The sequence below is a fragment of the Rutilus rutilus genome (genome assembly GCF_951802725.1).
Source record: "Rutilus rutilus genome assembly, chromosome: 10".
NCBI lineage: Eukaryota > Metazoa > Chordata > Actinopteri > Cypriniformes > Leuciscidae > Rutilus > Rutilus rutilus.
The window spans coordinates 3,707,514-3,721,511 of record NC_140215.1 but is presented as its reverse complement, the minus strand read 5'-3'; the positions used below and the strand labels follow the sequence as shown (position 1 = coordinate 3,721,511).

The window sequence follows — 13,998 nt, the reverse complement described above, 5'->3', positions numbered from 1 at the left end:
TTCAGATCTCCAGACTGACGGGTGGTTATCTGACAGTGTTAAAGCGCACGTGGACGCGACCGCACAGGAGCAGGCCGGCGCTGAAGATGAAGATCTGGACGGTGACATCACGTATGGAGAAGTGGAGCACAGACTAGACCGACTGCAGGAACACCTGAGCAGGTGAAATAATGCTTCATTAAACAGAGCACTCGGGGTGAGCCGGGTTTGATGACATCGCAACACAAGCTTGTGATTGCTCAATCAATATTAATGCTTTAGTTGCAACAGTTGATTTCCTACTGGATGGTAATTGATTGGATAGTAAAACAAAAGTGGGTATTACATACCAGTATGGGGTCAGGTGATTGAAGGAGAGGAGTTATGTGACATTAGCTAAAACAAGGTAAAGTTACTTCATATGTTGAGCATCAGTTAAAAAAAAAAAAAAATCTATGAAAGATTATGAAGACAAACTTAAAGTGTCACTATTACGCTTTTTCAAATATTCCCTTTCATGCATATCTGTGAATATAAAAGGTCTGCAAAGTTTTAAAGATCAAAGTGCATGACAAAAAGTTATTGTCTCCCAAAAGAAGTGCTGAAACGAGTCGTCAGTAATTCCAGACTCACCTCCTATTACATAACAATTGTAAAACATTTGCATAATGCCAGTCTATGGTCTTCATTGGCTGCTGGAGAACAACGTTCTCGACTACTCGACCCGGCCCGATCTGATACGGTAAAACCGACACCATTGTCACTGTTTGTATCTCTGTATATCAAGCTCTGAGGAAGATCTGGAGCTGAAATTTGGATATGGTAATGGGAGTTTCGTTTCTGACACGTGCTGTCAGCGGCAGACCAATCACAACAGACTGGGCCATCTGACCAATCAGACCAGAGTAGCTCTCGGAAAGGAGGGGTTTAAAGAGATAGGATCTTTGAACAAACCGTTTTGGTTTGAGGAAATGAGGTGATGCGCAATGTATATTATGAGAAAATTAAAGTGTTTTTTTTACCTTTGATGCATGTAAACCTGTTGTAGGAGACCTGCAAAACAAAATTAGGAACCTTTAAAATAGGGGCACTTTAAAATAAAAATGGAATAACATGGAGTGATGCATTGTGCACAATAAGAGCAGGAATGTGCTTTATTTTTATTATTATTAAAGTAAATAAGTGCATATTTTTATTATTTAACCATTATGATGCAACACTGTTACTGTAACTATAATAATTAAGTGATTTTTTTATTCAAATGATTTAACACAATTTAGTAATTTCATTAAATTAATAAAATATATGGAAAAATTATTCAAGCAAATTTTTCAATTTGTGTTGCATTCCTGTGAATGATTAAATAATAAAAAAAAAGTATCATGTTGATAGCTTCCTTTAGTCACAGTCCTTTAAAGGTGCAGTTAGCGATTTCTGAAAAACGCTGTTGAAAGTGGATCAGACCAAGCAGCACAACAAACATTTAGCCAATCAGCAGTAGGGGGCGTGTCCACTTAATATGGGGGAGGAGAGAGAGTGAGCCAATCAGCAGTAGGGGGCGTGTCCACTCAAGCTGGGGAAGGAGAGAGTGAGCCTATCAGCAGTAAGGGGCATGTCCATTCATGATGGGGGAGGAGAGAGAGTGAGCCAATCAGCAGTAGGGGTGTGTCCACTCATGATGGGTAAGGACAGAGCCATATAGAGAGAGAGTTGCGACAACTCCATTGACTACAATGGAACGCTTTTTTTACAGCAATGGCGGCTCGTAGAGCCTTTCAATAGTTCCCGGAAGTAACAGCAGCGTGGTAGAACAGACCGTTTGTGATGCAGTTTTAAAAGATAAGACGTTTAAAGAATAAGATTGTATATTATCAGATTATCTGAATCAAATAAACTTGTGTTTTAAAGCATGCTAGTTGATTCCGAAGCACTTCCTGGAACTATCTGAGGTCTATGCGAATCACGTGACAACTAAGTATTTTGAACTTCCGTTGTCGCAACTCTCTCTCTATATGGCTCTGGGTAAGGAGAGAGAGTGAGCCAATCAGCAGTAGGGGCATGTCCACTCATGATGGGTAAGGAGAGAGAGTGAGCCAATCAGCAGTAGGGGCATGTCCACTCATGATGGGTAAGGAGAGAGAGTGAGCCTATCAGCAGTAGGGGGCGTGTCCATTCATGATGGGGGAGGAGAGAGAGTGAGCCAATCAGCAGTAGGGGCATGTCCACTCATGATGGGTAAGGAGAGAGAGTGAGCCTATCAGCAGTAGGGGGCGTGTCCACTCATGATGGGGAGGAGAGAGAGTGAACAAGAGGGAGATCTGAAGAAAGACATTAGAAAGAGAGATGGCTGAGAGACGTTACAAAAAAGAAAAGGTCAGAGGAATATCACTGGAAAAAGAAGGGTTATGAGCAGGCAGGAGCTTTAAGACCTGTGTTAATATTAGTAAAGCTTATTGTGCTTCACTTCTGCTATGAAAAAGAAACATCCACTCTTGCATTGCGTGTTTGTGCATTTTGGAGGCAGAGCAATGAAGGGAGAGGTGTGTTTGTTTGGGCTGATTTCATATATCAACAAGAAGGATTCTCAGAAATTGCTTACTGCGCCTTTAAGAAACATCTGAACTGCCAAAATACTGTTTGCATCTCTGAGAGGCGAGTGAGTCTTCCAGTACATTACACTATGTTTCCAGGGGATCTGTGCACTACAACAAATTACACTAACCACATGCACGCCTGTAATAAACATTACTAAACAAAACATTGCTTGTGGTTATCATTCACATGCACATGAAAATTAGCCTCAGCTGACAAAACAAGTTTAGATAACAACAGTTAAAACACACGCGCACACACACACACACACAGAGACACACATGCACAAATGCACACACACACACACACACACACAGAGAGATACACGCGCGCGCACACACACATACGCGCGCACACACACACACACACACACACACACACACACACACACACACACACACACACACTGACACTGACACTGAAGCAGCAGGGTGAGCAGAATCTCAGCAGGTGGTATTTTTAGCTGTAATACTGGCTTAGAGAGGAAGACAAAAATCCTGCATCAGCTGAGCTTCATATCACACATCTTAAAGCGCAGAATCTGACAAGTGCATGTACAGGACATATTTAACCACAAAATCTAACATCACATTTATATTAAAGACAATGAAGCCTGTTTTCGGCCATTACTAGTTCTTGCATTGTTACATTATATTCAGACACGTTTTCCTGAGGTTTTAATGGCATTAAAGACATTATAACATATACATATACATATACACATACACACATATATACATATATATACACATATATATATATACACACACACACACACACGTATGTATGTATGTATGTATGTATATACATACTAGATATTATCGTATTACAATGGTGGTGAAATTGTGCTTAATAACCATGAAAATATGACAATGTGAAAATTATGAAAAATAAGTTTTTTTTTGATGAAGTGAAATTACCTTGACTACTTCTTGACAGTTTTTACAAGAGATTGATTGGAGAGTTTAGGGAAAATCTAGGCAGTCCATATGCTCACATACAAACACACACACATGCTTATACGATGCATTTAAAACCCATTGTATATAGATCACCTCTTTGAAGGCGTTTCATCTCTAATAGCTACAACTATATAACTGTATATAACTATGCACAATACTATAGAAATAATAACTTGTTTTCTCAAGGTAACTTTAAAAAAAAAACTTTTGCCAAGATCAAGATCACAAGAAAAATAAGTAAACAGAAAAATAATAATCCATGTCCACTGTGGTTTCAAATCTGTCATTAGTTTTGGATCTGTGTGGCGCAGCTATGAACTCCATGAACTCTATGAACTCGAAATAGGATGCGGTCCGTATCTTGCAAATGTAATCCACGCTGTTTCTGCACACACGATTGATTACAGCTTCAGATCCATATAGAAAATCAACACTAACCATTCAATTTAGCTCAAGAAGGCTAGTTTCGTTTCCGCACATGTTTGAGTCTGAGTCCTGCACACAAAGTGTGTTTTTGCGGTTGTGACTCTAAGAAAGCAGGATCATCTTATTCCTTTGTTTTCTGAGAGCTCCAGTTAATGGCTCTCTGTTTTAATGACTAGGTGTGCCTTACACACGGATTAAACCTGCGCCGGCTCATTGAACACTCATATCACATATTATTAATGATACCCCCGTCCTCACGGTTCCCTCCGCACATGTCCATTACCTGGATGAAAAATGAACACGCCTCCTTTCTTCCAGCAATGTTAATAATGAACGCCACTGCTTCTGAAATGTTCATGAATGGCCAGATCGTGGTTATCGAGTATTTATGTGTGAAGGAGCAGAAACTGTGTCGTATTAGGGTCATCTCTCTCTTCTAGGCCCCATAAACTAGATCATTAATAACTTTCTCTTCAAAGTTTAGCAGGTAAAGTGATAAACTGGAAGTAAGCATTCAGATGATCAGTGCAAGAACTCCCCCTGCTGTACAACAACAGTCAACGCCAACCAACTATAGACATTTAGTTGTTAAGACTTTTCCTTCAATTGTCCTGCTAAATGAAGACCTTACAGGATTAAAGACACTTTACTGCAGTTATCTTCCATACAGCTGCTTTAAAACATTTTAAAAAGCACTATATAAATAAAATGTAACCCTTTTATTATCAATATTTTCTTATTCAGCTAGACTAACTTATTTACAGCATTTTCTCCTCTAAATCTAGTTTTGTGCAGTTATTTTCAAAACTAATATTTTTTATGTAAAAGAAAAGTATGAAGAAAATCCTGTCTGATTTTTCCCCTTATAATAATAAATGTGAATAGGGACTGTTAATGTAAAAAATGACAAAAACAAACACCATAATTCATATGACTTGTTCATATGCCAAACCCAACATGTCTATAGGAACTATATTTAATGCACAATATGGATGTTTATGATGACTTTGTGTAACTTTTTTGGTGTCAGTAACACTTTTTTGCTTTTGAAAGAAGTGTATTCTGCTCACCAAGACTGCATTTATTGGAAAAATACAGTAAAAACATAAATATTGTGAAATATTATTAACATTTGAAATAACTGTTTACTATATGAATATATTTTAAGATGTAATTTATTCCTGTGATCAAAGCATTGCTCCAGTCTCCAGTGTCACATGATCCTTCAGAAATCATTCTAATATGAGGATTTGATGCTCAAGAAACATTTATGATTATTATCAATGTTGAAAACAGTTATGTTGCTTTATAATTCTGTGGATTTTAGGATTGTTTGATAAATAGAATTTATTTGAAACAAAAACCTTTTTTAACATTATAAATGTCTTTACTGTCAGTTTTGATCAATTTAAGTCCTTGTTGAATAAAAGTATTACTTTAATTATAAAATCTTTATATATATATATATATATTACACACACACAATCACACTCTCTCACACACACTCACACGCACACACACACACACTCACACACAAACACACTCTCACACACACTCACTCACACTCACTCTCACACACACACACTCACTCTCTCACACACACTCACTCTCACACACACACAAACACACTCTCACACTCACTCACTCACTCTCTCTCTCTCTCTCTCTCTCTCACACACACACACACACACACACACACTCTCACACACAAACATACTCTCACACACACTCACTCTCTCTCACACACAAACACACTCTCACATATACTCTCTCACACACACTCACACGCAAACACGCACTCCCTCACACACACACACACACACTCTCTCTCACACACAAACACACTCTCACATATACTCTCTCACACACACACACTCACTCACACACACACACACACACACACACAGACACACAGACACACACTCTCACACACGTGCACACACACACTCTCTCTCTCACACACGCGCGCACACACACACACACACACACTCACACACACACAAACACACTCTCACACACTCTCACACACACTCACACACACACACACACACACACACACACACACACACACACTCACTCTCTCACACACGCACACACACACACACACACACAGTTTATGTTCCACGGAAATGTGTTTGTCAGAACACAGAGAGCTCTCAGTTCCAGGTCAGTGTCATGACAGCGCTCTGGTCTCTCTCTCACCAGGTTAGAGTCTCAGATGACGTCAGATATCCAGAGTGTCCTGACGCTGCTTCAGAGACAGACGTGTTTGGGCCCTCCGGCCTACAGCAGCATCACAGGTGATCCCGTCGCTGCACAGGTACACACTCACACCTGCAGGAACACAACCAAACTTGGTCAGGAAAACCAATATCTCATTTTAAACTTCATTTTAATTCTAGATTAAGGTTTAGTGATTTTGTCCATTTCATTAATAATAAAAAAAAAATCCTATTTATCTCAAATTTTATTTCAGGTTTAGTCATTTTAGCATTGCCAAGGTAGCATTTCTAATTTTTATATTTTATTTAAGCTTTATGTAAATTGATAAACCATTTAAATAGTTACAGTTTCAGTAAACAACACTGAGCCCTACTAAACATCATGCATTTTGAAGATGGCTCATACTTGAGGTCTACAAGGCGTTTCTTGACATACAACATAAATAATTTATTTTTGCTGGAACATATTGCACTGCATCTGAAGTATGCATTTGAATAATTTAAACATGATAAAAATGATTAATTAAAGCTAAATATAATACCATCTACCGTATATTTATAGTTAGACACTATAAATAAATGGCAAAATAAGTATGTTTTATGTTCTGATTCTCTTAAGAGCACTGCAAAGTGTGTTTACTGGCACATCCATGTGTTATATCATGGCACAGAGTCACTGCAGACTGTGAGAAACAGGAGTGAGATCACATGATCAGTCGTAGAGCGCCACCTGCTGCAGACATTCATTATTTCTCATACATTTAACAACAGCCTTGGGTGATCTCACAGTCAGTGAGTACTATAGTGATGCTCAAAGGTTTACACACCCCTTGCAGAATCTGTGAATAATTTGAACAATATAAGAGGGATCATACAAAATGCATGTTATTTTTTATTTTATTTAGTACTGTCCTGAATAAGATATTTTACATAAAAGATGTTTACATATAGTCCACAAGACAAAAAAAAAAAGCTGAATTTATAGAAATGACCCAGTTCAAAGTTGATGTGCCCTTGATTCTTAATACTGTGTTTAAGTCCCAAAATTCTTCAGTTTTCCAGCAACTTCTGCATATTTGAACCCTTTCCAGCAGTGACTGTATGATTTTGAGATCCATCTTTTCACATTAAGGACTAACTATTAAAAAAGGTTCAAACATCCACTGATGCTCCAGAAGTGTCCAGTACACGTTTCCCAGAAGACAAATTAAGTACAATTTACCTTGATCGTCAAATTTTAAAAGTTTTCTTTAAAAAAAATAAAAAAAAATTGTTTGGGTCTTGTGGAAACATGTAAACATCTTTTATGTAAACTATCTTATTGAGGACGGTACTAAATAAAAAAATAACAAGCATTTTGTTTGATCCCACTTTCTGCAAGGGGTGTGTAATCTTTTGAGCAGCACTGTGTATGTGTGTGTATAATTAAATAATTTTTTATTATTATGTGTGTTTATAATTTAAATAATTAAAATGTATGAGACTTCAAAGGATGAATTCATGCTTAATAGTGCAATTTCTATAAATATCTATTTAACTAAATATATATATATAGTTATATAATATATATATATAAAAAATATATATATATATAAAAAAAAAATATATATATATATATATATATATATATATATATATAACTAAAAATATAACTAAAACGTATGAGACTTCAAAGGATGAATTCATCCTTAATAGTGCAATTTCCATAATATCTATATAACTAAATATATAGTTATATATATATATAACTTAAATGTATGAGACTTCAAAGGATGAATTCATGCTTAATAGTGCAATTTCTATAAATATAAATGTCTATATAACTAAATATATATAGTTATATATAATCTATATAACTCTCTCTCTCTCTCTCTATATATATATATATACATATATATATATATAACTAAAATGGATGGATGAATTCATCCTTAATAGTGCAATTTCCAGATTTTCCTTCTAATGGCGACTCCTACATTTTTTTTTTTAAGACAAAGTTCAAACACCATGTGGATTAAGCCTAGACCTTTAATTTCAATAATGCAAAACACAGAAATACATACCCAAAACGTCTATAAAAGTTGCTATAAATTCCTCTCTTTCCAGGACTTTTTGGCCATGGCAAACATCCATCCGAACCCCAAAGACTCTCGGTCAGGTCTCTCCACACAGGACTCCACTGCCATGTACAGTTTGATACACAGCCAGACTCTTCCTCTGACACGAGAGCATTCGAAATCCCTTCTTCCCGTCCAGCCGGCGAGCGGATCTCCGGATCTCCACAGACCGGTCTCTGATCCGGGGCTCCTGAAGGACCAGCACTGACTCTCTCGTCCAGAGCGTCACACAGCTCTTCCACTGGAAGGACAAAGGACATTTTAAAACAGGCATTGGCCAAAACTTTCACACCAATGCAAGATTCTCCGCTGGCACTCGCCTGTATTCTCTTCCTCTGTGATGTCACTTCCTTCTCCTGCGTTACGGAGGATATTCCGAACGGATTCGTGGACAAACACTTCCATTTTCAGGAAGTAAATCTCTCATAGACAGAGGGTCTTGGACATTTCCCACGTCCTCTGTGTTCTGCACACGTTTACACCGGTGTAAGACTCAGGATATTGATGGCAGTTCATATATATATCGCACTCATTCTCTGGCAGAATTTATTACGTTTTATCATCAAATTCTAAATGATAATAATGTAATTTTGCACTTCCATTTGCAGAACTCTGTGGAACTACATACTATTGAAAATTATTTTATTTATTTTTTGCATTATTTTCTTTAAACAGTATGTTATACAAAATATTTTTGACCAAAAAAATAAATATTAATTTGACATTTCAGTTGACGATATTATAAAAGACAATGAAACATGTCAAACTGTAATCTTTAGATTATAAATATAGGCCTATAATCACTTTATAAATTAAATTGGCAACACTGTACAATAAGGTTTTATTGTTTATCATTTGTTAACTATGTTAGTTAACATGAACTTACATGAAAAAAGCATTTATTAATCTTAGTTAATGTTAATTTCAACATTTACACATTATTAAAATCAAAAGCTGCATCTGTTAATATTATTGAATGGATCTGAGCTAACAAGAACCAACAATAAACAGATGTATTTTTATCAACTTACATTAACAAAGATTAATAAACACTGTAAGAAATGTTTTGTTTAATGTTAACTAACATTAACTGAGACCTCATTGTAAAGTGTTATCATTATATTACCAGTATAACAATTTGAGTGAAAAATTAAATAATTATGTGAATTGTTATTCACTTATTAATTCAATGCATTATAATGTAAATTCATTTTACAATCATAGTTTCATATATACATTTTAAATTGAAAAGTTAAAAAGATTTTCAATGTGCTCTCCGAGTTTTGGACCCCATGCACTGCAGCAAAATATTGTTTGTTTGCAAATGTTTCTGTTTCTGCAAATGGAATCTTAAGTAGCGTCCGTGTACATACATTATACCCCTCTATTAAAGGAAAAGAGACGCATGGCTGAAGGTTTTACCCGTTGCATGTTTACTGCAACATATTGGGAAGCAGGTTTAAGTCGGCATGTCCCGGAGCTGATCACTGAACGCGCTCCTCTTTAATCCACTCGGTTTATTTGCACATGGTCAGGCTAGCTTGAGCCAAACTCCTCACGGCATAACACTATACTTTGCAAGCACTGGCGTACGAGACGGTGAAATTCTGCTTAGATTTGCTTATCTAGGACTGTCTCTGCACTGCGAAACAAGTCATCTTAAAGGTGCTGGAAAACCATGCATATGCATTTTTAATGCAGCAAAATTCTATTTTCCACTGGAATCATAATTGTGGAAAGTAATGCGTCGTAAGCTATGTTTCCATTCAAAGTTGCAAATTTAACTTATGCGCAAAATTGGAATACGGCATTAAACATTTGCAGATATAGCAGCGTTTCAATCTCGTGTTCAAAAGAGAACAAAATCGTCACTTGCTGGGAAATTGAATCACCAGATCAACATTTGAGATGCTGCGATGTGATTGGTTCGCTGGTTAGTCCAGTTATCCAATCACATCCTCAGTTGAGGCAAAGTTTTTGTTGCGCTTTGAGGGATTTATTCTGTAAATCTGTTCCCATCTTAGTTTATGCACGTCTTTTAATTGGATAAAGTTATCCGTCTGAATTGAGCATTTTTTTTATTTATTTATGCGCATCGTTTTCATCCAGCATTTTTTTTTTATGCGATATAAAAAATGTGCATAAAAAAGTTGGATGGAAACATAGCTGTAGACATTCACAAGTTAAATGCGGATTCTTGTGCAAAACTGACTGAAAGTAAGATACTCAGCTGATTGAAAAACAGCACTATATCATCTAAACATATGCGCAAAGATCATATAAACACAACAAATGTTATGTATGATGTCACTGCTCAAACGTTTCTGCAGCATGCCACTGTTTGCAAAGCACATGTTAGTTTAATATGTAGCTATGAATATATATATATGCATAATAGAATATGTAGCCTACTTTTATCAACTTCTGGTCAAACGTTAAAGAATTAGTTCACCCCAAAATGAAAATGATTATGATTTACTCCCCCTCAACCCATCCTAGGTGTATATGACTTCCATCTTGCAGCCGAACACAATCAGAGTTATATTGAAAAATATAATGGGAGTGACTGGTACCCAAAAAAGCGCATCCATCCATCCATCATAAAAGTAACCCATAAGACTCCAGGGGGTTAATAAAGGCCTTCTGAAGGGAAGTGAAGGGAAATATCCATATTTATAACTTAATAAACTGTAATAACTGACTTTATAAACGAATTAGACTTCCGGAAGCCAGTCATTTTAGTTTATAAAGTTATAAATATGGATATTTTTCTTCCATAAACCCTTCTTTGCTTCAGAAGGCCTTTATTAACAAACCCCCGAGTCGTATGGATCACTTTTATGATGGATGGATGCACTTTTTTGGGCTTCAAAATCTCAGGCTCTTTTCACTCTCATTATAAAGCTTGGAAAAGCCAGGATATTATATACAGTGCAATGCATAAGTTAATACACCCATGCTAAAGTTGACTAAAAAGAGGAATAAAAAATCATATTTTGGAAATTGAATTTAATGCCTTAATTTAAAAAATTAGGAAAAATCCAACCTTTCACCATACCTAGAGATTGGCATGGTTTTAGATTGAGCAATGCAAATCAAACTAGCTATTAGGCTAACTGAAATAAAACCATGCCAATCTCTAGGTATGGTGAAGGCCATGTGATGATGTGGGGCTATTTTAATTCCAAAGGCCAAGGGAACTTTATCAGGATGCATAGTATCCTGGATCCATGAAGTAACTGGCTTTTAAAAATAAAAATCTGCCTGCCTCTATGGGAATTTAACATAGGGGTGTACTAACTTATGCACCACGTATTTTAAGGAAGAACATTTATTTATTTACGATACATTATTCATTCATAAAGAAAATTGGTGTCCTTAAAGGTTGGATTTGTCCACATTTTTTAAATTAAGGCATTAAGTTCAGTTTCCAAAATATGATTTTTTATTCGTCTTTTTAGTCAACTTTAGCATGGGTGTATTCACTTATGCATTGCACTGTATATATAGATAGATAGATAGATAGATAGATAGATAGATAGATAGATAGATAGATAGATAGATAGATAGTCATATTCAACCTATGGATTGAGGGTGAGTAAATTAGTGGGATAATTTTTATTTTTGAGTAAAACTAACCTTTTCAAAGCTCCAATAATGTTGGCTTCATCAAGTCACTGGAAAATTAAAATCTTACAACAAAATCACTTTGTTTTCCAAAAATGTAGTCTAGAAAAGCTTTCTGTCATAAATTCTGTTAGCAATAATGATAAAACACTTGGGCTGTGTCCAAAATCGCATACTTCCCTACGACATAGTAGGCATTAAAATAGTATGTTACAAAAAAAAATAGTATGTCCGAATTCATGTCGAAAAGTTATTTCCGGATAAATTCTGAAGTGTGCATACGATGGAGACTTTACTATCCCATGAGGCCACGGGAGAGGATTTGTGAATGGATTTGTCACGTGATGATGACATCATGATGAATGTAGTACGTCCGGATTACATTCATACTATATAGAACACACATTTGTAGCAGTCGTGAAGTATTAATTCATAATAAGTACCTTATTTTGCGATTTGGGACGCGGCCTGGATCTTTCCACTCATGCTTCTTGTCACACCCACCTCTAAAAGGTGCATTTATCTTGCAAAGATTGTAATATTGTAATCTGAGAGGGGATTTTTTGCATCGGTTTCTTTTTCCGTAATGTTAGTTTATAACTTAAAATATGTATTTATACATACCCAGTTTTTTTTTTTTTGTTTTTTTTTTTATGTGCAATAAACGCTTTCTTAAATTACTGTTTAAATTTCTATCAAGACTTTGCAGCTTGATTTTATGTACAGTATGTTTATTTTTATATGTGACTGTCAAACACTGTACTTTGGATTAAAAGCAAACAGTTAGCAAACATCTAGTAAATTGCACATTAGCATGTAAAATTAAGAATCATGACACCCAAGCAAATATTAAATCTGCAGATACATGCTTATTATCTGCACTTTATTTAAAAATAAAGACTCCATGCCCTTATAATTAATGTTAACAACCTCTGCATGAGTGTGAATGTGTTTTGAGCGCTGGTGTGTGAGTGTGAGTGTGTGTGTATGTGTCTGTCTTTATTTTTTTATTTATTAATTTAATTTTGTTTTTATGTGTCCTAAGCATAATAATCATATATTAAAGGCCACCAGAAGCAGAGGTGGCTTATTATTATTATTATTTGGGAATATATTGAATACGGTTAATAACCCTGCAAACATTTGCACGTAACACTTTGACTTTTTATCCCAGCTTTTCACTTGCACTGAGTTGTTTTTTATAGTTTGCACTGTATAGTTTGTACACCACAATACTCTACAGGTGTTTTGAATATGTCTGTTATTATAAGATTTATTATATTTGATGAAATTGCTTTAGGCAATTACTTTTGACTAACTGTACTGTACAAAAAGCATATAAATAAAAGGAACGTATATCAGTTTTGTTGAGTCGAACTGTAATTTTTAAGGGAAAAGCACTGAAGTATAAAATCAGAACACATGATAACAGAGCTACTTATGATAACCATGATTGCAATAGAGCATTACTCTTGTAGCACATACTAAAATAAATATTTCAATTTCCATGCATTTATTTGATAAGTAACCTGTAATGATCATGAGACAGTCAGCCGGTCACTAGTGCAAATTATACCATTATTATTAATACTTAACCTAAAAATATAAAAATAAAAGCTAATTTTAAGTTTTAGTAATTTTGTTATTTACAAAATAAAGCTATTATACCATTATTATTAACATTTATAATTAGCTTTTATTATATATATATATAGGCCTATATATATATATATATATATAAATATATATCAGAGGTGGAAGTAAGTCACACATGTGCAAGTCACAAGCAAGTCTCAAGTCAATTTTGAGAAAAGCAAGTCAAGTCAAGTCAAGTCACTGCTTTATGTCAAGCAAGTCAAGTCAAGTCGTAGCTTGGGTCACAAGTCACTGGCAAGTCATTCAAACGTTTGATGATTTCACTGAATTTATATATTAAAATAAGTTAAAACTACAGAAGTTGTGGACTATGGTTTTATTTGCAACATTTTTTTTTTTAAATATGCATTTCCACATACAGCTGAGTGGTTACTACAATAAAAATCAAAAAAATAAATAAAATTTCAAACTACATAG

General features: G+C 35.3%; 1 protein-coding gene and 1 long non-coding RNA gene across 2 annotated transcripts in view; one reads left to right on the top strand and one right to left on the bottom strand.

Annotated features, from left to right (window-relative positions):
* The window catches only part of LOC311297957 (potassium voltage-gated channel subfamily H member 7), a gene marked incomplete at its 3' end in the record, with an annotated part of 99,930 nt that extends 91,424 nt beyond the window's left edge, over positions 1-8,506 (top strand). The window contains exons 13-15 of the mRNA XM_084420470.1: positions 6-162; positions 6,165-6,279; positions 8,288-8,506. Coding sequence (XP_084276596.1) covers positions 6-162; positions 6,165-6,279; positions 8,288-8,506 — 491 coding nt within the window. The remainder of the gene's footprint in view (positions 1-5; positions 163-6,164; positions 6,280-8,287) is intronic.
* On the bottom strand, positions 169-8,376 carry LOC311297959. The gene is made up of 3 exons (XR_014628897.1): positions 8,245-8,376; positions 6,162-6,293; positions 169-1,032 (listed from the first exon to the last, which is right to left on the bottom strand). It is a non-coding gene; the product is annotated as an uncharacterized lncRNA (long non-coding RNA).
* Positions 8,507-13,998: the final 5,492 nt, after the last annotated feature.